Below are 25,288 nucleotides of genomic sequence, written 5' to 3' on the forward strand. Positions count from 1 at the left end.
TGTAGGTGATACTCTCGCTGCCGTCGAGTGGCAGATCCCCCAAGACAAAAAGTTGCCCATATCGCTCGTGGCTCGCTCAACAAGAAATCGCTCCACCGGGCGCATTGTAGGCCTCTGGTCGCCGGTGCCATTGCCCTCTTGCCGTGCAGCGCCTCGTTGTCTGCCCTGACGGCCTTTATCTGCGTCTTCGCCTATGCCCAGCGCGATACATAGCGTCTCCACCTTTTGCTGCGAGCCCCGGCGTGTCTCTCCCGCTTCAGAGCGTCATCTATGGGGCCCGAAATACTCTTGACTATCCCGCCCATCACTGCCCCAGAGGGAAAAGCGCAAGTGAGCCGATCGTGTCTCTCAACCAAATCCATATCGAGCCGTTGAGCCCACCACGGCCCACTGCCACCATCTTCACCCCGACGTCGATTCACAGCACCAGTGCACCCACGCCATTGCCCTCGCTGTGACACCGCCGCCGCCGCCCAGCCCAGCGCGACATGAGACTATCCGCCCACGACGTGCGCCTCGACAAACCGTAGACGGGCTGGCATGGTTGCACGCCTCTGCTGAGCTGACACGTCCCGAGCTGTGGTTGCCATGGTCGACCCGAATGCGGGCCTGACAGCGGAAGGGGAAGTGCGGGACGACCAGGCGCACTCGTCGCCGGCGCCCTCTGTGTGCCCCCCGACCGCGGACGCACCAGAAGCACCAGAGGCATCTGGTGAAGAAAGAGAAGGGCAGCAGCAACATGGCGCGTCGCCGCCGAGTCAAGACCAGCACGACGAGAACGACTGCACGCCCCGCTCCGAGGTGCCTTCCGTGCCAGAGGCCCTCAACGCCAGCCTCTTATCGCAGATACACACGCTCGACCCGGAGCCCTCGTACTTCTCTCCACAACCCCTCCGAATCTACTCGTCGCCCATCCCCCGCGACACGCCCGCGTCCTCGAACCCCTCGCCCAGCACGAGCGCCCACGCCTCGCAGGCCTCGCTCTCCACCGTCAACGAGGCCGCGCCCGCCGCTGCACCTGCCCCCGACCGCCCGGCTTTCATGCGAGACCTCTCGAGCGCTTCGACGGCCAGCAACGTGACGGTGCGGGCCAACTCAGTCGACCCCATTCACCCCTACGCCCTCCCTCCCCGCCACCGCGATGGGCCCGTCTACCCCAACCAGTCCTATGCTGCCCTCCACCTGCAGCAGTACCCCCAGCCCTATGTCCCGCCCATCGTACGCTCCCGCAGCTCCCACCCCTCCCACTCGGCCGCCAACTCGCTATCCAGCCTCGGCGCCTTCGGTCTCTCCCACGAGCACTACAGGGACATTATGGAGTCGGCCCCACGCACTGTTGGCAACTCACCGGTGAGCAGCCCTGGCCTCTTCAACCCCACCACCCGCCGCCCTTCCCAGGAGCCCGACCAGCCCGACGACGGCACCTATTCCACGCCCTGGCTCCACCATACCCACCGCCAGGCGCCCAAGGAGACCCACATTGCCGATGTCCAGGCCGACCCCGTCTCCGGACGCAAGATTGTGAACCAGTACGAGATCATCGACGAGCTTGGCCGGGGCGTCCACGGCAAGGTCAAGCTGGGCAAGGACCTGGTGCACGGCCGCTACGTCGCCATCAAGATCGTCGACCGCTACTCCAAACGTCGCCGCCTCGGCAAGAACAACAGCCACGAAGACAAGATCAAGCGCGAGATCGCCATCCTCAAAAAGGCCCGCCACCCCAACATTGTCAGCTTGCTCGAGGTTATAGATGACCCAGCTAAGAAGAAGGTCTATATCGTACTCGAGCACGTCGAGCTGGGCGAGGTCAAGTGGCGGACCGAGGGTGCCAGGGAGATCTGCCTCGTCGAATGGCGTCGCTTCAAGCGCGAGTCCCAGGGCATCTTCGATAATGACAGTGCAACATTAGAAGACGAAAGGATCATCCGCATCGCCCACCAGAAGCTTGCCCGCCAGCAACGTCGCATGGCCAGAGAGGCTCACCTACGTCGGAAAGATGGCTCCTCCAACCAACCCTGGAGCTTGGAGTTTGCAACCGACTCTGAAGACGAGGGCTCCGACAACGGACGTGGCTCGCAAGCATCCTACCTAGAAGACGAACGTCCGCACAGCCGCGTCCAGTTTCGCGAGCGATCAGACGTCGCAGGCCACCATGAAGACCACATGGAGACCGCTTTCCGATCGCCTGAGCCGGTAAACACCTCTTGGGCCGATGGGCTTGAGGGAACCATGTACGGCCCTTACGACACGGAGCTCATCCGAGGCCGCGTACCGAGCGTTGCTGGCAGCTCCTCGTCACGTGTGACCGACTCTGGCGAAGAGATCCCTGAACACTTCAATTACGTCCCTCTGATGACTATGCATGCAGCTTGGGAAGCCTTCAAGGACACTGTCTTGGGTATAGAATACCTGCACTATCAGAACGTCATCCATCGAGACATCAAACCTGCCAATCTTCTTGTGACCAGGGAGCATCGCATCAAGATATCTGACTTTGGTGTGTCGTACTTGGGACGCCAGAAGACTGATGAAAGCAACGGCGAACACTCTGAGTCGGACTACCAGGAAGTTGACGAAGCTATTGAGCTGGCGAAGACTGTGGGAACCCCGGCCTTCTACGCCCCCGAACTCTGCCGTACAGAGATTGACGCAGAGACTCCCCTCATCGACGGCGGAATCGATATCTGGGCCCTGGGCGTCACGCTGTACTGTCTCATCTACGGGCGCGTGCCTTTTCACGACACAAACACGTTCACGCTGATGAAGGTCATCAGCGAAGATGAGCCCTACATTCCCAGGTATCGGCTGAAACCCGTCGCTGAACAATCGAACTCGCGGCCCAACTCACACGGACGCATGAGTCAGCCAATGACGAGCACCAAGAGAGCACCACATGATCTCGAATACGAAGAGGTTGATGAAAACCTACGCGACCTGCTGCGACGATTGCTGATCAAGGATGCGCGACGTCGTATTACTATACCAGAGATCAAGCGCCACCCGTGGCTGCTATCCGGTATTCCCAACCACGTCTCGTGGGCAGAAGAGACAGATCCTAGCAAATCCTATGATGGAAGAAGGATTCAGATTTCCAAAGAGGATGTCGAAGAGGCTGTTGTCCCCATCGGTTTCGTCGACCGCCTCCGCTCAGCCGCTAAGAAGACATCCGAGTTTGTCAAAGGTTTCACAACTCGCAGTTCGGGTTCAAGACGCCGTGCGCAGAGCTCAGCTACCAACCAGGACGCGCCCCCAAACATCAGCGCAAACTCTTCGAGTAGTACCATCAGCCAAGACGCCCGGCCCTATGAAGGCCGACGTGGCAGTCTAGCACCCGGTGCTATCCTAGAGATTCTGACTCGCTCGCGTGAAGCTGAGCATCCGCTCTCTCACAGTGTTACAGCGAGTCCGGAGGCGAGAGAACGGTCACGGTACTTTGACAGTCCCAACTCCCGTACTGCATCACCCGCCCAGATGCTCGAGAGCCATCAGCGACCGCAGATGCAAGACCGAGCCATATCTTCCATAAGCACCATCCGTCAAGCGGATCTGGTTCCTGGCCGAACAGCATCTCCAGGTTTTCCTCCAGCTCTACCTGGTACCCCAACGGCTCTAGACACACCTGGTGGCTCACAGTTGGGTGGTCTATTTGGTGGTCTGCCACGGCGTGTGGTCAACAGCATGAGAAGCAGAGACAAGTTGAAGCCCCCAAAAGAACATAGCCGCGCGAGGTCAATCGATAGACTCGTTGGTGGAGACGACGATGCCCATGGCGTCCCAAGCCTGGCAATCAGCACTACATGTGCTTCCGGCCAAGTCAATCAACCTGACGCCCTAAAAGACATGTCTCCCATTGCTCGAAGCTCATCGCCTAGCCATTCAGAAGCTCAGTCTTTTGAACGTCTTGACCCCTCGTCGCGGCAATCCTCATTGTCGTCACTGTCCTCCCGCCTGCATCGAAACTGGGCGACCGCAAATAGTCAAGAAGTTGGACCCACCCTTGGGATGGCGCCCGATTCTAGACGATCATCGCAATTGCTTCAAGCCGGCGATCAAAGACCCTCCAGCCCTACCTCGATTGCACGAAAAAAGTCAGATGACCGTTTTGATCGCGCGAAGGATGAGTATCGTCGACGACTTGGAGTGGAACAGTCAGCAGCCCGTGAGCGAACCGATTCTATTACACGATCGCGGCCTACATCTTCTCATGCACAGACTGCATGTCCACCAAGTCCTGATGATGAGATAGTCTTCAGTCAACACAACAATCGAGAAAGCTGGCACCGAAACGATCAGTCCTCTGAGAATAGCCCTCTTGGTGGATCAAGCCGCGGGTTGGCTCTTTCCTCTTCCGAGGATCAATTCTCTGCCATGTCACAATCCGAATCGAACCCATCAATTCCCTCGGTCGCGTCGGCCGGCTCCCCAACTCAAGTTGGTTGCGGTTCCTTTGATGAACACTCCTGGATCTCCGCAGCGTCAGCCAATCACCTCGAGGCCTCTATCGATGACGCTGCTGGCTACGATGGCGACCACGCTGTTGAAAGCGAGGACGATTCAGAGAGCGACGACGGGATGGTCCTGAACTTCAGCAGCAAGAAGAGGTCTGTCGCGTCATCATCGCAACGAAGCAACTCCGTTTCCAATGGCGAACTTGCTCGTGCCAGCATTCACGTCCGGCGATCCACTCGCAGTGGAAGCAACGGAACAGTCAAGAAGATTCCTCCACCCGAGCTAGAGCCAGCGGACAATCGCACAGCTGAATCGCAATAACAACACCCACATACCGTACACTGACAACTTTACTGTCATCTCCGTCATCAACTACACGATACCCAAGATCTACCCGCTGTACGAATACACATACATTGGATTCCCGTTTCACGCGTGTGTACATATACGAATTACAGAGCAACAACATGACTTTACCACTACCACCAAGGGCAGGCGCAGGGCGTTCTCACTTAGCTTGGATCTAGGCTGCATGCATCGGCGAGCGTTATCAAAAGACGGCGTTGTCTCTTTTCTCTTCTCAGCATTTACTATTACCATTCTGTATCTATTTCCACTTTTTCTCTTGTGTGGCCTGGGCCTCCGTTTGGTTGAGAATGAAGGATGAATTGTTGATGATCGATGAGAACATAACCTCGGTAAGCGATGCGCTCAACAAGGGGGCTTTGGCTTTCCTGAGAAGTTGTTCCGCACATGGCAAACTGAAGGGGATGGATTACTGTGTCCTTAGCTAGTTACTACTCTTCGCTTCCTTGAAGTGTCTTTGATAGCATATTGGCTGTTTGTCAAGCCGTGTAGTATAATGCATGAACAGGCATAATGCCTGATCTTGTTGAACTTGACCGACATGAGGATCTTCACCGCATTCAGTGATGATGCTATTCTCTCCACACCTCGGTTCGACATGCATCGAGCATCTCCACCCTTGACAAACCACAACCGCAACCGTATCTGCGGTTCCCTCCCCTAGCAACTCGGCACCCCATAGTAAAAGAAAAGTCAATTTCCGACATCGCTCCTGTCGCGACACACCTGCATGTACCAATCTCCCAACAAGATTCCCAACCGATCGGTATTGTACCGACTCCCGAGCGGTATATACATAGTAATATATGTAGTAATAATATGTCACCGCCGCCGTCTCTTATTTTTCCACAGCCGCCTTACCCGGACGGAAGTTCCCAACGTTGCGAACCCTGAAAATTCCCTGAACTCATCCAATTTCCCCACCAACATTACCGACATTAACATGTTGACCACAGATCGCCGATCGCGAACCTGCATGCATGCAGGTGTACAGATCGGGGATCCTTCTCTTACCTGCATAAACCTCCAAGCAGTTGTTTCCTTTTTCTTCTGACAACGGATAACTGTATGCAAGTCATCATATCGCAAGTAGATAGCAAGTCTGCTGGAATGAGCGACCCGCAGACATCTCACCGATGGGCGATTGAGGCTAGCCAACGCAGGTTCGAGCAAAAAGACGCACATGCATATGTTTGGCAGCCAGATGCGATTGCATGAGAACGGAAACATGGGAAAGTACCATAAGCTGGAAATCGCTTTCGTTTGTGGCTAACGCGGAGGTCGGGGTCGACAAGGCTCAGTTGAGTAAAGACTATATTGACGTGCAGGATCGCAACTAGCTCGTTGGGTTTGACGTGGAGGGAGGCTGCAAGCGAGGTGAGGTGATGTGCACCGCCGCTAAAAGTTGCGTGCGAAAGATCTTTCGCGGGGCTTAGCACACAATCCCAAGCTACTGGCAGGTTGGTCACAAGTAGCGTTCTTTGTCGTCTACATACACGCAGCGTATACAGCGTACAGCGCATTGACAGAAAACTAATGCTGAGCAAAGCATCTCGAGGTGCAGTTCATCACAATCAAGCCAGGATTCACATCCCAGCCGATCTAGCGAGGCTGAACACTATACACAATCTCCATCCTTCTACCTATACCAGCACGCTGGGTTCGGAGTTGTCTCCCTTGTTTCCCGTTCGCTTCGGTTGCCGGATCCGAGGCTATGCGTTGGATTACGGGGCGCGAACGCGGTGATGGGGTTGTGGGGGCGGTTGTGCTTCTGGATCTGGAGGCTGGTGCAGGAATGTGTAATTTGGTGGATATTGGATGGGGTGTTAGAAAGAGGTGCGGAGTGTGCGAATGCGGATCAAGAAGCAGGAAACAGAAGCACGGAAGGAGACTGCCCTTCCGCATGGGGTGATGCGTACATGTCTATACACATATGAGGTGTTAGCTGATGCTACGTGCACATGTGCTGAAAACTACCAGTACTGCTTCGGGAGTCCTTGTTTGACCATGCCATGTGTGCCAATGGTCCGTTATGCATACTCCATCCCTTTGATGTTACCTGGAAGCGACTGCGATTTTCCATAGCCGCGCCATGAGCGAAGTCCGGGTTCCAAATATCAGCGATAAACCACCATGCAAGTCATCATCACCACCATTTCTCCACAAGCGCGCTTTGCCGCAATTCAAGAGCCGTTTCATCTCAGTCAACGACGTTAGACCTCCGCGGCAAACTTGCTCCATCAAGTCAGCCAGTGACATACCCCGTTCGGCACGCTCCGAACTCCGACTTGCTACTAAGACAACCTTATGTCGCCCGCCTAATCTCATCACATCCCATCACATTCCTCACTTCCACTGCAAATCATTGCCCGTTGTGTACAAGGCCCTTTCCCTCCCCGCAATCTCTCGCGTGGCAGTCATCCTCTTCATGCATGACATACACCTACACCGGCCATGACACTTGCTCATCACACATCTCGCATCTCACGTAACACCACCCCCAGACCCCGCGATATTCATCTCCGGGTATACGAGGTGTTGCTGGGTGTAGAGTTAGCAAGGGCACCTCGTCAGATCTCACCTCACCCCAAGAAATCCATTTCAGGGCTTTATTCGTCGGGAAAAACTTCCGTAGATACAAAACACCAAGTCGCTTGTGATGTTCCATCATGTCCGCGTTTTTGCTGATCCGACATACATGACATATGGGCGTCACACCGATCAGAAGGGTTGTCTCGGTTACGGTGAACAGGAACGTGCTTTGGAGGCGAAGGAACGAGCTAGAAGACTGGGTGAAGATTGCGTTGACCGGTGTGAGATACTGTGATGAAAATGATACGTAGGGTCAGGTATGCATGTTCATGTCTTAGTGACGGTTAGCCAGGGAAGAGTGATGAAAACCGATGATAAGCGGCATCGGTGTGATGAATTGGTAAGAGGGAATAACGATAACGGGATTATTGCGATCCGGATATAGTGACAGGCGAGCGTCGGGATGCGTGATTTGTGTTGAATGCTGGAGGCTAGTTGGTCTTGATACCTGTTTCCTCCATCTCAAGTTACGCTCGATTGGGAAGCGGTCGAGGTATGCTGATGAGGGCCTACTTCTTCGTCCGCGTACTCTTGCGGGTACCTTCGACAGGTGGTTTGGCCTCCGACGCTTTACGTTTCGTACCTTTCTTCGCTACGGGCTTTGCAATCGTTGCTTCGTCACCGCTGCCCTCTTTCGTTACTGGCGGGATCTCTTCTTGCTGTGCTTCGTCTTTCTCCTTCTCGCCCTCCTCCGCCTTCGTGTCAGCTTGCACATCCGCATCGTTTCCCTCATGCTCCTCTGTCTCATCTTCCTGCACACTAACATCCAATCCCTCTTTTCCGAGTACCCAAGCTACTCTCTCAACGTCAATCGCTCTCGCCAAAGGGTCCCTCTGCCCGAATCCTCTTCGCAATCTCTTCCTTAACTCGTGCACGCGATCGAGCATCATCTCATACTCCTTGACGTTATACTTGATCTTCCTCTGCCAGCCCTTTCCATCTTTTCCGCTCCCCGTTTCATCGTCCCAGACGGACCATCTAAACAGTTCATCAGAGAAGAAGGGTATCTCTGCAGGTCGGAGAACAGAAAGAAGCAAGGATGCGGTTGCTGGGCCCACGCCCTTCAGTCCCACAAGGATTTTGAGCGCGGGGATGGCATCAGGATGGGATGATTTGTTCTTCCAGAGCGCAGCGTAGGCCCTTTTGGTTGTTTTCTCGACTGCCTCTGCCGTATTACTTTGGACCAGGCCTAGTAGGGCTGGACGAAACGTGCCGTGCTTCCTGCCTCGCCATTAGTTCAAACCCCCTCATACGTGATCTCAATACAAGGGTACCACATACAGCTTCCATTCCACAAGCGTCACGATTTGCTCTTTCGTCAAGTGTTTCTCGCTTTCGTCTTGTGCAGCTACGGCTTTGCGGATGATGTCATATCGTTGCGCGTCCAGGTCGCGTAGCTTCTCGGGGACCATGGCAGGGTAACGCGACAAGACATCTCTAAACGCGCCCAGAGTTATAGTTTTGATCTGAAGTGGGGGCATTGTGGGTGTTGTTGGTGGGTTTGCGATTGCGAGGCAGGGTGGAACTGGCGTGAGAGTGGGAAGACGCGACTATACCTAGGTAAGCCCGACGCCAGATCACGTGCACATAATATTGGCTGAGTCGCCCTCACATCCCTTCGGCAGAAGATGGCTCTTTTGTATGACCGGTACGATTTATGCATTCGTTCTGAAAGATTCTACCGTGCCTTAGTACGCACTGCAGCTACTATACATGTTGTAACCTCAAATATCGAATTCGACGCTTCATCTATGACCGTGGACAATAATGCACCAGGACGCCCGCCTCAGAATTTCCGAGGAGATGCCACAGGAATATCCACCACGCCTTGCTAAGAAACAATGGTATATGAGCAAACAAACAAACAGCCCTATGTAAATGCAAGCTCCAAACGCCTGGCTAATCGACGTTTCACGTAGTCTTCCTTGGACGTCCACGACCACGCTTCCCAGAACTCGAACCGCGGGTCGGTACCATAGCAGGGCGGCCTGGTGGTCTACCAACAGGTTTCTTCGGAGCTGGTGCGCTCGCAGGAATCTCATCATCACTCTCCGAATCCGACACATTAATGGCCTGGGGCTTCCTGTTGACAGCGGAAAACTTAGACGCTGGTGCAGTCACAGTCGTCGTAGTAGTGACCTTGCTTGGTCCGTTACCGTTCCGCTTGGAGGCCGCAACAATCTTGATCTTCTTCCCATTCAACCCACTTAAAATGGAGTTTGTGGTTGGCGGTGGTCCTGTGCGGACAGGCTCCGGTGTTTTGTCCTCAGATCGTGTGTCATCTTCGAATGGCTCCTCGTCAGCGGGCAGGTCACCAAGGAATGTGTCCATGAGCTGGTCATCGTCCGAATCGGGGAACAGCGCCATCTTCGCTCGCAGATTCTCCTCGGCTTCTCTGGCTTCAGCTTCTGCACGAGCTTTTGCCTCCTCCTCCCGACGTTGGGCTTCCAGGGCAGCGGCAGCGGCTTGTTGTGCGAGAATGAAAGCTTCACTGGACTGGTCATCTTCTTCATGAAGACCATCCTGGTCAGAGGCATGCCCGGAGACATCACCAGCGTTGTTGGGTTCCGGATCTTCGGATGGTGGTCCAGTAGGTCTGATTCCAGCTTTTGGTTTTGCTGGCATAGATTTTCGGCGCTCATTATACACGCGGCTTCGCTCTCGGTCTTTCTCCCGGTTGGGCCTTACAGCTCCATCCCTAAAGTCGGACGGCAGCTCGGTGGGTAGGTCTTCTTCACCTTCATTCCGTCGCGCCAACCAGTTCGATGCACGCCCACGTGAGCGACCAGTATATCCGGGCTCGTCTTCTTCGCCACCGAACTCCTCATCGGAATCGAGCGTGATTTCTTCGAAACGTCTGGAGCCACGAGGTCTGCCTGGTTTCGCAGCGCCGCTGATTTCTGGATTGCGCTTGCGCGTTGAGTATGCCTCATCCTCTTCTACTCGGATCCGATATGTCTTCGCGTCCTTTTCTTTCTCAGCCACGCTCTTGAGAGTGTTTGGCTTCGGTACGACATCAGACTGCAGAATGGACCGCATGTCGCCAGATGCTTCAACTTCCTCGGGGGTGCCTTGTCGTAGGACTGGTGCGCGCTCGGGAACGGGTCTTTGGCGAATTCGGTCAAGGTGGCCAGTGGCTAGAGATAACTTTACCACCTTGGATTTACCCTTCATCTTCGCGGCAACCATAATGAACCTGTCCTCGCGTTTGGCGTCTTCAAGTAGCTTCCTCTGTACCTCTTTTTGATATTCCTTGCCAGATGCATTCTTCGGTTGCAGGGGTTGTGCTTCGTCGTCCTTCTTCTTCTTCTGCTTCTTCGCCTTGGCCTTCTTCCGCCGGTTGCCCTGTACATCCTCGTCTTCTTCGCGACCACGCTTTTGACCCAGACGCGGAATCTCCCCATCCATGCCGGGATCATGGTAGTATGGAGCACCATTTGCCCCTCCCTCACCATTGTCGTGAACGACGCCGTTGGCGTCCTCAACGGGAGAGTAGGTAATACCGTATCGGGTGTAGCCGTGGTTGTCATCTTCAATGAATCGCGCATCGAGGGAAGGATCCGCCATTTTGTCCATCTCCGCTTGCAGCATTCTGCGTTGCATTGCACTCTGACCCATACCCTCCTCTTCCCGCAACCAGTTCAGATTAGACACACTGAAATCGACGAGACACTCTACTGAGCGTATATCAGCCACTTTCTTGGTGTCGTGGCCGAGCAAAGTTCCTTTGGGCTCGTATGGATGTTGTCGGGGGTCACGTCGACAGGCGCCAGTGTTGCAAACTCGTCTGCAGTGTGGGCACTTCCAGTTGTAAGCCTCCATGACGTTAACCGGCATCATGTCGTGTGCTCGAAACAGGGTACCGTAACAATAGGACAGGTCACAACTCGTGCAGAATGCCATCTTCCATTTTGGATGGCGATGAAGACAAAAATGACACGACTTGTGCTTCGAAAGGTACTGCTTCGACTTCTTGTTCGCAACCTTCTTGACGTTGCCGTATTCGTCGACGACAGGCTCCTCCTCGTCGGACACGCTCTCAGGTTGCGGGTTCTTGATATCGACGAAGGGTCGGACTCGGAGTTGCTCTTGACAGACTGTGGCCAACGTCTTCTTGCCAAGATACCGTCGCTCTTCTTGCAGTGGAAGCGGAGTTTTCTCATGCACGAAGCCATCGATGTCGATAATCTGAGCGCGCCACTCTTCGTACTTGTGAAGGAGGTCCTTCCACTTCCACTGTTCGACCCATGTGTATCCTGATTGACAACCACAGCTTCGTCCCATGCAATAGCAGTCCATGCAAACGTCGTATGGTTCTTCAATCTCCGAACTGAACAAGTTCTTGCAAGTCTTGCAGCTAAGGAAGCGATTGAAGATGTTGCATCTACAATAGGCACATGTTACGTTGCTGTCGTAGGGAAGAAACTCTGGGTGTTCTCGAGAGTCCGGTGCAAACGCCTCTGACAGCAGAATGGCCTTATACAGATCGAAGAGCTTCTTGAAATCTTTCTGAACTTGCTTAATTTTAACCGATGTTTGGATTGCGACTGCCTGTTCGCCACCCGCTTCGACTTGAGCGCGCGCGGACTTGATGAGGCTGGAGTATTTCTGAAGGGTATAGTAGACGATGGCCTTGTTCTTGTATTGCTCGTCTCTGCAGACGACTCGTGAGTTGGGCAATGCCTCGTTCAACGCGAGTTCCAGTGTTTCGACAGTCGTCCGGTTCCAAGCAATCTTCATGGTTCGCGTACCACGATTCCAAACTTGATGGGGAGCTAGTGGTGGGATGAGTATAAAGTCGCCCGCCCGTTGCTCCACAACATAAGTCTGGAATGGGGCCTTTTTCCAAGCGATGAGCTGCGCGAAATGGTTCTCCACTTCTATGTCGTGGCCTAGTACCGAAAGCCAGTATTCCGAGACAACATGACGGTCCTTGCTCTCTGTCATGAACCAGATGGACGAACCAGGACGCTCCTGCTTGCCGTCTTCGCTGATGTTGCCTGATGCGTTGACCATGATGTTCTGACCAAGTGAAGCGCACATCTCTCGATGGGACGGGGTGTAGGTGCCTTCGTGACCGATATAGCACATGAGGTTTTCCGCGCGCATCTCAGGTGGCAGACTGCTCATAAGATCTCCGGCGCGTCCAATTCCGCGTCCTTTGCGACCACCAGGCTCGTCCAATGCGCCAGGGCCGCCAGGCTCACCAGTGCTCTCGTTGAGGTAGAACAGAACCGAGGGAATGTGCTCCTTCAGTTTGTCATGCCATACTTGAGGACAGTCGATATCCTTGAGGTAGATGCGCTGCCTCGCCTTATCGCGGTACGCGTCGTCTGGGCCGTCGAAGAATTGCTCGGTAAGCTTCGTCATATGCTTGAGATAGTGCTTCATGGTCAGAGGTATGTTCTCCTTGGTCGAGAGATTGCGCGCATTCTCGACTGTCTCGCTGTTAGCTATGCGCGCCGAGTATGGCCCTAAATTGCGCTTACCTTTATCGCCATGGTTGTCGCGCAGCCACGAAGGTGTAAAGGTCCAGGGATCTAGAACCTCCTCGAAACCGTCGATTACAAGAGGCTTGCCGCCTATTATGACGTGCAGCATGACCAACTTCTCAAAGGCTTCGATGCCATTGTTGGCGATCATCTCGTAGGAAATGCGGTCGACATATTGGAAATTGTCCGCGGTCTCCACAAAGGTGCGCACATCGAAATCGGGCGGGATAGGCTCAAAGGAGGCCCGGGGGCGCGCGGCCGGCATGGTCGTGACCTATGACTACCATCAAGAAGTCGCGTTCGTGGTGTGGGGTTGCGAGCAGGAGGCACCTTCGCGGCGTCGTCGCAGTCGTAAGTAGGCGAGAGCGCAGCAAGTGAGCGTGGGCGCGCAGTCGTGGTCGCTGGCGGCGCGAGGGCTGCAGAAAGTGTAAGTTGTAGTTGATTTGGCGGCGGCAAGGTGAGCTTTCGGGATGTGGACGCGACCGAGGAAACGGCGTTCTGAGCCGTCACGTGCCGTCGAGAGTTAGCGCGAACCCATGGTTCAGCTTTCACGTTCCCCACTCACTCACCGTCCCGATTCGGCGCTGGACGGCAGTGACCGAAGTGCCTTTCCCAATTGGTGTTCTAGTCACTCACATCGTCTTCGACATGTTCAGCATAGCACGTTGAAATCGAGACCCTGCATACCAGTCCAACAAACAGAAGGAGTAGCGCGCATGCCTTTACATGTGAAATTGCAAACACTCCTGACCGTCTAAACATCTAAAAGCCGAGTATGGCTCTCCTACGACTTTATGCAGCGCGGGCTGCGCCGGTGTGTCGGCAATACACTCGAAGTTCCTCCACATTACAATCCGCTTGCAGACGAGGACGACTATCAACACCTCTGTCACTCTCGAGCTATCGTCCGCAAACCACCCAGCTCATCAAGTCAATACGACGAAACTCGACAAACTTGCAGTCAGGAGTAGCGGCAGCGACAACACTACAAGATGGACCATCAAAACCACTTCCCGATTACAAGCCACCAACCACCGGCTTCCTGTCATATCTTCCTCAGAAAGCTGTTCCGTACGGCGAGCTGATGAGACTGGACAAACCGGCCGGCACATACTACCTCTTCTTTCCTTGCATGTTCAGCACACTTCTCGCTGCAACCATGGCCACACCTCTCGCTGCACCATCCGCAGTCATCGGCACAACAGCCCTCTTCTTCACAGGAGCTCTCGTAATGAGAGGCGCCGGATGCACGATCAACGACCTCTGGGACCGTAACCTCGATCCACACGTCGAACGGACGCGATTACGTCCCATAGCTAGACGAGCAATCACACCCCAGCAGGCTATTGTCTTCCTTGGAGGACAGCTTACGACCGGTTTGGCCGTTCTTCTCTCGCTCCCATTCGAATGCTTCTGGTACGCAACGCCGTCACTTGTTTTCGTTACGCTCTACCCTTTGGCGAAACGGGTAACATACTATCCTCAGTTTGTTCTCGGTCTTACGTTCTCTTGGGGAGCGATGATGGGCTTCCCTGCGCTGGGTGTCGATCTGCTGGCGAATCAAGCCGCGCTCACAGCGGCGGCTTGTCTTTACGCTAGTAACGTTGCGTGGACTGTTCTTTACGACATGATCTATGCGCATATGGATATCAAAGATGATGTCAAAGCTGGTATCAAGAGTATTGCACTCAAGCATGAGAAGGAGACCAAGATGGTGTTGTCTGGTTTGGCCGTTGTTCAGCTCGGCCTGTTATCCGCTACTGGAGTCGCAGCAGGCTTAGGACCGGTCTACTTTGTCGGTTCAGTCGGGGGAGCAGCAGTCACCCTAGGAACGATGATCCGACGAGTGAAGCTAAAGGAAGTCAAGAACTGCTGGTGGTGGTTCGTGAATGGTGCATGGTTTACTGGCGGTGCGATCAGTCTGGGTCTCGCTGGAGAATATTTCGCACACCTTCTTGGTTGGTATGGCGATGTAGAAGAGGAGAAGAGCTCTATTGCTATCTGAGACTACATTGTCCATGGTGCAATGGGAAGATGTCTGTCTTGCAAAGGACAAGCCCAGGTGATTCGAAAAGTACACTTGTACATTGATGATATCATACAGATTTCCATACACCAATACCATCTACGGTGTACAACGTCAAGACTGTTGATGCGGCGATGCGTCTGAAGTGCTACATCGATTCCTACGAACATTGGCCTTCGTCGCCCTTGTTTCCACTTCACACAGGGCTCGAGACGTACATCTAACCAACCGTGTATTATACTGGACTCGTTTCGGTGTTGGTATTGCGAAGGCTATCGTTGGTAATCGAGTTCGTTGCGGCTGATGATTCTGGACCTAAGTCTGGTGAAGTCGAGGTAGGGATGTGAGTCGAAGCGAAAGCTTGCACTGAAGCAGTGCTGTTCGAGTCTTGGAGTCCTTCCTCGAGTTCGTATGCTGATAATATCATTAGTGACTGCATACAACATGCGCCAAACTCGCCAATCACGGCCACATACGTTCAATAGATCGATTCGTGAAACGCCGATACAGGACAAATCCAAGGGAGTCTCGATAATGTAGACCAAACAACGCAACAACGACACTAAAGATGGCGGCGACACCAAACAAGATCTGGAGTGCAGCATCGGCAGCGCCGTTACTGAAAGCTGACATTCCCTTTCAATCTGTGTGTGTGGCAGCGGGTATGTGATTGACTGACTCGGCTGTAAACGATGAGAACAAATGGGCCTTGACAAAAGGTACTAAGATAGGCAGTGTATTCTAACTTATTGAACTCAGAACTGTTTTGGTGAGACACCAGAGATCACTAATGATGTTAAGAAGAGAGGATTAGTGTGAAGACCGTAAGGCCCAGCTTTGGAATTTTTGTGTATGCTTCCTGGTGGCTACCGCAAGCCAAGCATATATGCCCCAATCGAGTATAGGCTCAGGACCGAATGGTTCCTTGTCATTGGTCACGGCGGCCTCTGTACAAAAACCCGCTGCGTGGAGGCTGGGCCAAGCAGCCTGCATTTCCAGATTGCGTATAGGCTCAGGGCCGGATGGTTCCTCGTCATTGGTTACAGCGACTTTATGTACTCCCAGTTAAGGCAGTGCAAACAGCCTACGTAGACGGCCACGTGCGATCATGCCCGACGAGGCTGCTATCACCATGTCTATAGAACCCAAATCCACCTTGTGTTTAGGTCAGCCACGTTGATTCTTTCCTACATCTAGTGTAGAAGTCTCTGTTGAGAAGAGTTCAAGTATCGCCCAGGAAGTTTAGTACTTGATGATGTTATGGTCTCGCAATTCCAGCTGTTAGAAAGCCGATTGAGACATCAGACCGTCTCGATAGGCAGCGACTTTAGCAGTATCAATTCGGCGGACACAGCGACCATGATTACTTTCAAGGATAATATCATGTGAAGATTGCAGAGTATTATTATAGAGCGATTTACATACATACACGTACATAGGGGGTGTAACGTCTGGTAAATCTTTGGATCCTTTCACAATACTACCTAGGTAGTGACGCAGCCAAATTCAGGTGCTTCGGAGGCCTTGGAGCTGGCATGATCACTTATCTAGCGTTTCAAGCACCAAGTAACCACCTGGGCAGTTCGAGTCATCGTAGGCTGGATATTTAGATGGTGCAAAATGGTTGTAAAAAGTGGTAAAGTAGTTGTTCGGGATCGTCATAGCAGAGGAGCGTCGCGATCTCCAGTCCAGGTGTCCCTGCCAAGCCGGGGTTCTGCCACTTGGGCCCGCCCAGTGACAGCATAGCTCCCCAACTTCCACCTCCAGCTGCGCAACATCCCCGCAAGCTTCCGCTACGTTTCTGTCTTACCTGCGAAGTTACCTGCTCTTGTTTCATATATCCCCGAGCTATTACCCAGTGTAGTTTGCGCGCATAACGACACAGCTGCGCCGCTGCAATGGCTTCGCGACTGGTGCTGGTCCTAGGCGACCTCTTCATACCAGACCGAGCTTCAGTATGTCACCACAGCGAATCTTCACGATGCTAGACCTCACAAACTTACAGGCTACATAGGACATACCAGCAAAGGTACGCTTTACCCCACTTCTACCACGTTCACCATCCGTCAATACCCACTACAACCGCACCCCGTCTCTCGTAGACCCACACGCGCATGCGCTTACACGACGATATAGTTCAAGAAACTCCTCGCACCCGGAAAGATCGGCCAAATTCTGTGTCTAGGCAACATAACGGATCGCGAAACGTACGAGTTCCTGCGCGCTATTGCACCGGACCTACAGATTGTAAAAGGCGACTTCGACGTGGAAGCGCCTAATCTCGCCTTATCGAAAGTCGTCACACATGGTAGTCTGCGCATAGGCTTTACACATGGCCACACCATCATACCACCCGGCGACGGCGACAGTCTGCTGATAGCAGCACGGCAGATGGACGTCGATGTCTTGCTATGGGGCGGCACACACAAGTTTGAGGCGTATGAGATGGAAGGCAAGTTCTTTGTCAACCCTGGAAGTGCGACAGGTGCTATGAGCACGGGGTGGTGGACAGAGGACGAGGATCCCACGCCGAGTTTTGTGTTGATGGATGTGAGTTTACCCAGGTGTTACACAAGGAACAGCAAACAGCAGCAGGGTGGAGAGCATATCAGGGCTAACATGAACCTAGGTTCAAGGCGATGTCCTCGTACTCTACGTTTACCAACTCCGCAAAGACGCCGAAGGCAACGAAAATGTCGCAGTGGAGAAAGTCTCGTTCCGGAAAAACGGCGGCGGCGCATCATAGACCAAGGGTGTTACAAACAGCGGTTGTCGACGGCTCAAGGCCGGAAGGGCGCATCAACAGAGCGGTTGTGCAAACACCTAGCATGCTTGTGCATGCGTTCACAACGAGGAATAGAAGCAGTACACAACATATACGCAATTGCACATGGACCCCCTCTAGCAACCAGCGCCGATCCAGTTGGCGTCGGACTTGATTCCGCTGTAGCACCGCCTATATACCAAGGATGTCGTGTAATAAACCCCATTCATGTACATGCTATCCGTTACGGCTAGCCACACTCCATACTTGTCCGCGCAGATCCCACAACGAAAAAGAGACCCGCAATCATGCATGCATGTCTTTCAGGCATATTCCGTGTTCTCCCTACATATGACCATGCCATGCTGTACAACCCCTGAGAAGCCATGCAAGCAGATGATGAGCACCCGAACCCCCGATTTCTTGCTCACCTGAGACTCATGTCATCATGTCGTCGTTGCCGCTGCTACTCCGCTTTTTTCCTCTTTTCACGTCGTGGCTTACCCCACATTTTTGTATTCCCGTGGCATATCACTTACTGTCCGGTGAGGCTGTTTTAGAGGTTCTGTGTAGCGGTACACGGCGCTTTTCAAACTTTGGAGTCTGACACCCGAAGCCGAACCTGAATTTTGAGGCTGGACGGTCATGTTCGTCCCGAGCGACATGTCGGTTCAATCGGGTAGCCGATGTCATCGTGCCGGTGTGGTGCGGGCATGGCATGACGGTACCCGAAACCCCACGCAATCGGTACTGTGGAGCTTGTACATGAAACATTGAGACATTACCTTGTAGCGTGATTTATAGTGTGTCTTTGTTTGACAGCGTGACTTTCGCGGTATAGCTTCGGAGAGTAGTATGGCGTGACATACCTACCCTGAATGTACAATAGCTTGTGATCTGATGTATGTCGATTACTAGTCCCATCTATAGGTAGCCTCTGGTATACCATCATGATGCAGTATACCACCACACCGAAACTGACCTAGAGACATTCGCTCGATTTCCAGTGTACATCGACTTTGGTTCAACCATAATGTTGTATTGTAGTCTTGCATACAACTCCCTTCGACCCAACATCTCCATCTTCACCATCAGCTCAACCATCCCTCTTCTTCAAGACCTCCATGACCGCTCTACCCACCTCCTCAAACAACCCAGGCATACAAGCAATCATACCCCAGTTCCTCTCTCCCGTAATCTTTCTTCCATTCGCAAAATCAATCTGTTCACCTTTGAAGTCGCTGATAACGCCGCCCGCTTCCTGGAAAAGAAGGTGCCCACCAGCGTGATCCCAGATATACGTAAAGCGGTCTTTAGTCTTGGGAATGCGCACCATGACGTCCGCAGCTCCAAGGGTAAGAGCGACATATTTCATCTGCTGAGACCAGAGAATGGTGCCTGGCCATTGCGCACCGAGAGTGGTAGCAACGGCGTTGTGTTCGGGCTGGGACAGAGATGTTTTGCCTAGTGTTGCTTCGACAAAGTTTAGTTCTGAGGTTTTCTTTTGGGGAAGCGTGGTTCGGTCTACGTGGCGGGGTTCTCCGAATCCAGCGGAAAGGGAACTGTTCATAGACCGGATAAAGGTGCCTTGTCCCTTGACGGCGGAGAGTATGACGCCAAAGCCGTCTTTGTCGACTTGGTCCTCGTGGATCGCTGTTTGGCCCAGTTCCCCTTGGATGGGGAAGGCGAGGTTGGGACACGCAATGACACCGACTTGCTGTACGCCATCGACTAGCAAACACAGACAAACAGCGTACTGCTGGCCCTGCATAAACGTTGCTGTGCCATCCACGGGGTCCATGACCCATGTTCGGCCTCTTCTGGTGATTTCCCCTTTCCCACCCCTATCGATGAGCTCGAACATCTCTTCTTTACTTTTCGGGAAAGCCAACTCCTCCTTCTGGACAGCGTTTCCGTCCCCCTTCTCGTTCTCGGAGCCACCTGCATGAGTCTCGTCCTTTGCCTGTTGCACGAGCTGCCAGACGCGGTCAGCGAGTGTCTCGTTTTGACGCAATGCATCAGCGCTTTCCTCGCCCAGAAACGCGTCTGTTGGGTACACGGCACGCAGGGCGGATATGAGGAGGGCTTGAGCGGCGAAGTCCGCAATGGTCACGGGACTGTCATCTGCCTTTGTCTCCGCAGACACGTTGTTGGATAGGCTCCGGAGAACGGATTTGGTGAGCAATGACGCCCGGTGTACGGCTTGCAAGGCGAGGCGAAGCTCGGCGGAGTAGGCCATGACGGATATCGGGTGATTTTTGGTCGCGATTGCGTGATGGATGTTGTACTGTAGTTGTCTTCTGGTGAAGATTTCGCAGTATTAGTCTAAATGAGGTGATGAAACAGTTTTGGCAAGCTACTAGCAAGCGCATAGTAAGCGAGGCTAATGGAGCGCTCCACGCGCATTGCCTTTGCAGTACCATGGCTACAAACATGAGGCTCGACGATGTCGCCAACGTCGACAGGCTATAGAGAAGTCTGGAGTCTTCCCCAGGCGGCGCAACACATGCAAGAGTCATTCGTGGCTGAATGTGAACGGCACACAGGACGAGGCTCGAGTCATGCCGCTAGCTCGGTTCCGGTTGATTTGAGAGCACGGAAACCTGGCGGTCCGACCCAAACCTTGATGAAGCAGGTTTGTTCTAGCTCATATCTAGGCGAACTGTACCCCAAGATCGTTGCTGTATTTTAGTTTATAGGCAAGAGCCATCGTCTGTCTTAGAGTTAGACCACAGTTTGGAAATCACGAGTGCGGCGTCGTGCATCACCAGACACATGGAAACTTTGGTAGGTTTGACGGCGCCACTCCGACTCCTCCCGCAAAGGGAGGCCCTTCCAGTACCAGCGACGGGCAACCGCCGGGAAACACACATCGTTGGGAAAAGCCCACTCGCGGTCGACCCGCCAACAAAACGGGCCGATGTCTCGGGAGAGTGCCAAACTCGGGAGATAACCACCAGGTTCAAGCGAGCAACGAGGCGAGGCTGCTCGTTATTGAATCTAGAGTCGGTCGGTGCTCCGTGCCGCGTTCACGATAAATTAATGGCGCCTGTCGTCGAGTTACACAGCGTGTATTCGCCTGCTGCTCGAGAGACGTTGCCTGCTAGATGTGCAGGTCGCGTCTCGCAAGGTCCTTCGAGTGGTCTGGGGCTCTGCATCCCGAAGGTCCCCATAGTGTTGCAGATGTTGGCAATGATGGGGGACAGGTACATGAGACGCACGAATATTGGACAAGCCGCGTCCTGCATCATCTTGCAGCTGGGGCGCGTAAACGATGCACAGCATAGTCATTGGGGAATCGAGTGGTGCTATACTCTAGCATATATGAAGTCTGGATGCCTTCGATGCATTACGTTGTGCTATATGGTTGATCAAAGCTGCTGCTACCTGGGGAGTGCATCGTCGATGCATACTTGTTGAGGATTATGTGCAACGCTGTATTGTTTATTGAGGCTGACAGCCGTTTCGAGGGCAAAGCGATGCAGCGCATGGCCCGCTCCCTGGCAATGTCGCCATCTTTCGCAATCACAATGTGCGTGCGGTTACTGTGGGGAAGGGCATCTTTCACGGGCCACATCTGTTTTTGGGTGCCGCATTGGTCGCGCTGCTGTAATTGCACCCGTGATTGCAGTATCATGAATCGCGCGTCATGGTAAAGGAGGCACACTAGATAAGTTGAATTTCAAGGGACCTCGTTAACCGCGAGGATCTTGCGATAAGGCCCAACCGTTCCTGCAGAAAGCCTGTAAGTATCAAGGAGTTCGCTTGGTGGCTTGTCTAGGGCATGTCGTACAGGAACCTTGGAAAAAGCAGCGTGGGGGCTGTCTCTCTGGCAGGTCATGCAGGCTGCTCGTGTTAGAGCACGTCGGCCAAGTGACTTGCAGCTGGGGGCGGCTTTGTCATTCGTCCGTCTGGACATGGACACTGTGAAGGCTGCAGCCACTTGCAGGACGTATGCTTTGGTAGGAGTGCGGTTGCCTGCACCGAGCGTCTTATCTCGCTTGGTGTGAGCTGGAGAAGCTGGAAGAGTGTTGCTCTGCACACTGCACAGATTGCGCAAGCCATGAGCAGTTAGACGAACAAGCGAACATGCGTTCCTACTACCGTTTGATACTCATTTCGCCTTCGCCGGCCCCCGATGGGGGCAGCAAGCCATGACCATGAGTCCAGGTCGGTCTGCTCCTGACTTTTTGGGGAAAAGAGGCTTGAGGCGCTCAGCAAGAAGCGAAGCGTCAAGGTCCTCCAGGCGCCTGTTTGGACAGCGGATTAGGCATAGAGCCGCGCGGAAATTGAAGAGGAGTTGTGTTGAGGAATTGTGAAAGGGCTCAGCAGGCGGCAGTTCTGAGGGTGGTGTGTCGTGCATAGTGTTGAAGATCGCCGCTGCAACCCGTAGCCGTTCTCCCGTATGTGGACGAGAGTGGTTTGCAGGCCAAAGATAACGTCTTGGATCAAGGCTGTTCGTGATTAGGCATGCGGGTGCAAGACGAGACTAGTCAAGACGAGGTGGGTGCGGTTTCTGTCCGTCGCCACGAGGATCAGTATGGTTCCTCAGCACTCCGTGTGCCAGATGGACGGCTTACGGAAGGCGGCTGGCTTGGAGGAAGAATTTGACTTGGTGCAGGGCTGAGGGTGAGACAAAAAGCTAGCGCGTGCAAATAATGGCTCTGGGGAGGCGTGTGTTATCACCGAAGATAGCGAAAAGCGGGCCTAACGCTGGGGCAGGCGATTCGGCTATGGTCGTGGATGGCAGCATGGGATTGGAGAGGGATGGGAGAGGGACATGGGAGGGCGCTCATGACTGCTGAAACCGATAACTGGCCCGCCGCCATATGGCTGCAAGAGGAAGCCTCGTACCTAGATTTGCACGTCAGTCATCTGCGCGTCCGGCGCAGGGCCGGGCAGATGACTAGCGAGGGGATTCCGTCATGGAGCGACGTTTTCGCGTCGCGCTGCTATCACGCAACTCGGGCGGAGGTGGAGGGTGGTGTCACCAGATGGCGCGACTATCACTGCTCACTACGCAAGCCGGCTGCTCTTGCCCCCGCGGCCGAAAATTCTACGCTCTGCGGGCTGCAGCATCGAGCAGCTCACAGCGCCGTGAGGGCCGTCGTTCGCTGCGGCAGAGCGAATGGCGGCAGCACAGCACCGTGGTGGCCCAAGCAGCGTGCAGAGCGTGCAGCTGGCGAGGGATGGCACTGGACCTGTTCGGCGGAGGCGCTAGGGAGTGCATGGGTGCGTGGTGCAGGTGGTGGTGCTGAGGGGTGCGGGCTTACAGCGCTTCGAACAAATATCAGTATTGTGGAGAGGCGACAGGGGTGCGTCTCCCGTGGACCCTGCAACCCAAGCCTGCTAGGGTGGTCGGTGGTCAGCCGTGAAGTGCCTGAGCGCGACTTAAGTATATGGGGCTCATCCTCCCGCTGCTCCACACGGTCCTGCCGCTCACCAACTTGACTACCTCATGACTCCCACTTGAGACTCTTCATATCTAGTCATAAACAAGTCGTCCCGCCTGAGTCCAGCTACTTCACCTACACCCACCCATCCAACACTCCACCCCCCGATATCATCTCGTCGGCGGCTATACCATCACCACCACCACTACTACTTCACCAACACACCAACACACACCACACACCTCGCAATGGCTTCCCAGATGGAGTGCTTTAACGACTTCTGCCTGTCCTGCGACCGCCAAATCGCTGAAAACGGCGTCTACTGCTCCCAATCGTGCCGCCTAGTCGACATGGAGCGGGCTGGCAGCACAGCACAAGCACCCTCGCAACTGTCATCGTCCGCTTCCTCCTCGTCCTCGTCCAACAACGGCTTCTACCTCGCCCCCGCAATCAACTTCTCCGCATACAAGGGAGCCTCGAGTTCACAAGTGCCACCAGCGAGCCCGTACCACTACTACCCAACCGCAAATGGCAGCTACTTCGCACCACCAACCGCAACCAGGCCCTCCCCACAACGCAGCCTGACACCCTCCTCGTCACGATCATCTCTAGCCTCGCAATCTTCCCAGTCCCAGTCCGGCATCTCGCAACAAGCGGCAACCCAACTCAACAGCTACATGCGCTCCTTTGACCAAACACGCGACGTCAAGAGGCGGTACACGCAGTACTAGACTTGCTAAGTCCGCTGCTTTTGGAGTTTGGTTTCACGACAATTACGACACCCGACCAAGACGTCTTGTCTTTCTTTCGGTCTCTCTCTGTTCTCTTGTATTTTGCATCAGTCTCGGACCTTGGGGGGTTGAGACTGGCATGGGTCCACGGAGTACACCTGCATATCACCACCGTTGCGCTGCGTTCTAGTTCTGTACCCTTTCCTTTGTTGTCATACGTGGACGCAGTGTACGATTAAAAGTATTTATATATCCCCTTGGTGTATAGGGGTCTTTGTTACGAGCATCTTGCCCCGGCGTGGGTGGGTGACTGGGGTCACTCTGCACATGCGATTGCATCACGGCCACTGTGGCCAGGACGGTTGGGAATTCCTCTCACTCGGCCGGCGTTGAATGTCGCGCCTGTTTTCCGCTCTAGCTATAGCGTAGTAGTAGCTGTCTCAAATGGACGCAACGGCCATGGGCATAGACTCATGGCGACAAGACACAAACTTTTTGCCTCTGCTCCACTTGTTCTCGGTGATACTCAGATGACAGCCTCGCGCAACCGCCTGTCCAACCCCATCCTGTCTCACTATCGACGCAGATCGCGCCAACCCCTCACCAACACGTGACGGGCACCCTTTGGCACAGTGTTTGGCTCGAGATAAGCACGAGCCTCTCAGACGTGCACAGATGAGACACGGCCGGGCCCAGTGCTGCGTCTCTCGATATTCCCGTGGCGCTTTAGAGTTTGCATGTTGCGCAGTACGTGGTCAGAATGGGAGGAGGACGAGGCACGGCTGGCCTCTCCACCGGTATGCCTCTGGCAGTGCGACGCTCGCCAGGAAGAATTTTCACAGACTTCAGGCATGATCCAGATGTCAGCCACACTCAACAACGTTCGCAGCAAGTGATCGCTGGTGGCGATAAACACCGAGCAGACACACATGGACGCTGTTGAGAGGTCCACGGGTTCCAGCAGGCAGGAAGCACCCACTTGGTCGCAGCGCCCTTGCCTTGGGTATGGGCAGAGGGCCCTCCAGCACTTCAAACGCCAACCTGCATGCCCACGGCCGCGTCCGGGGCGTGCCATTGGTGACTTGCGCTGCAGGTGGGCATGCTGAAGCTTGGCTTCTCCGCATTTCTGTGTGAACGGGCCGTAGCTTGCCATGGGTCTCTACCGGTGACAGGGCTCATCCCGCCAGTCGTTATGCGAGCTGCGCGCAGCAAAAAGCAACTTATCCCACGCTTCGTCATGCGGCATTTGCAAAGGTGAGGGGAAGTCACGATGGCGCAACGCGGCCAGCCATGCTCGCGTTGCCTGTTTCGTCATGTCGTCTGTCGTATGTCGCTGTCGTCCAAGTCGCAGCGCGCATTTGTCACGGCAGCGCCCGACTGCCGCCTCATCGAAGAATTTTCCATCTGCTCAAGCAGAGCCTTGACGCTCTCACGGTCCTCTTCCGCCATGCCAGCTCATCCGGCTCCACTTCGCA

The 25,288-nt window shown here is 54.2% G+C and overlaps 7 protein-coding genes across 7 annotated transcripts; 4 read left to right on the forward strand and 3 right to left on the reverse strand.

Moving 5' to 3' along the window:
* Positions 1 to 588: 588 nt before the first annotated feature.
* On the forward strand, positions 589 to 4,770 carry J4E83_003246 (uncharacterized protein; the record flags this gene model as incomplete). The annotated part of the gene is made up of 1 exon (XM_049330183.1): positions 589 to 4,770. One exon carries the CDS (start codon positions 589 to 591, stop codon positions 4,768 to 4,770), a length of 4,182 nt encoding a protein of 1,393 aa, XP_049190679.1.
* Positions 4,771 to 7,916: 3,146 nt separating this feature from the next.
* On the reverse strand, positions 7,917 to 8,888 carry J4E83_003247 (uncharacterized protein; the record flags this gene model as incomplete). Its single annotated transcript, XM_049330184.1, has 2 exons — positions 7,917 to 8,628; positions 8,689 to 8,888. 2 exons carry the CDS (start codon positions 8,886 to 8,888, stop codon positions 7,917 to 7,919), a joined length of 912 nt encoding a protein of 303 aa, XP_049190680.1.
* Positions 8,889 to 9,318: 430 nt separating this feature from the next.
* On the reverse strand, positions 9,319 to 13,164 carry J4E83_003248 (uncharacterized protein; the record flags this gene model as incomplete). Its single annotated transcript, XM_049330185.1, has 2 exons — positions 9,319 to 12,845; positions 12,897 to 13,164. The coding sequence occupies 2 exons, from the start codon at positions 13,162 to 13,164 to the stop codon at positions 9,319 to 9,321; spliced, it is 3,795 nt and encodes a 1,264-aa protein (XP_049190681.1).
* An 894-nt stretch (positions 13,165 to 14,058) lies between these two features.
* On the forward strand, positions 14,059 to 14,904 carry J4E83_003249 (uncharacterized protein; the record flags this gene model as incomplete). The annotated part of the gene is made up of 1 exon (XM_049330186.1): positions 14,059 to 14,904. One exon carries the CDS (start codon positions 14,059 to 14,061, stop codon positions 14,902 to 14,904), a length of 846 nt encoding a protein of 281 aa, XP_049190682.1.
* A 1,919-nt stretch (positions 14,905 to 16,823) lies between these two features.
* J4E83_003250 (uncharacterized protein) lies at positions 16,824 to 17,671 on the forward strand (the record flags this gene model as incomplete). Its single annotated transcript, XM_049330187.1, has 4 exons — positions 16,824 to 16,880; positions 16,940 to 16,954; positions 17,062 to 17,475; positions 17,555 to 17,671. 4 exons carry the CDS (start codon positions 16,824 to 16,826, stop codon positions 17,669 to 17,671), a joined length of 603 nt encoding a protein of 200 aa, XP_049190683.1.
* Positions 17,672 to 18,785: 1,114 nt separating this feature from the next.
* Positions 18,786 to 19,928, reverse strand: J4E83_003251 (uncharacterized protein; the record flags this gene model as incomplete). Its single annotated transcript, XM_049330188.1, has 1 exon — positions 18,786 to 19,928. The coding sequence occupies one exon, from the start codon at positions 19,926 to 19,928 to the stop codon at positions 18,786 to 18,788; it is 1,143 nt and encodes a 380-aa protein (XP_049190684.1).
* A 3,402-nt stretch (positions 19,929 to 23,330) lies between these two features.
* J4E83_003252 (uncharacterized protein) lies at positions 23,331 to 23,813 on the forward strand (the record flags this gene model as incomplete). Its single annotated transcript, XM_049330189.1, has 1 exon — positions 23,331 to 23,813. The coding sequence occupies one exon, from the start codon at positions 23,331 to 23,333 to the stop codon at positions 23,811 to 23,813; it is 483 nt and encodes a 160-aa protein (XP_049190685.1).
* Positions 23,814 to 25,288: the final 1,475 nt, after the last annotated feature.

The sequence above is a fragment of the Alternaria metachromatica genome (assembly GCF_023757995.1).
Source record: "Alternaria metachromatica strain BMP 0045 chromosome Unknown scaffold_5, whole genome shotgun sequence".
Classification (NCBI taxonomy): domain Eukaryota; kingdom Fungi; phylum Ascomycota; class Dothideomycetes; order Pleosporales; family Pleosporaceae; genus Alternaria; species Alternaria metachromatica.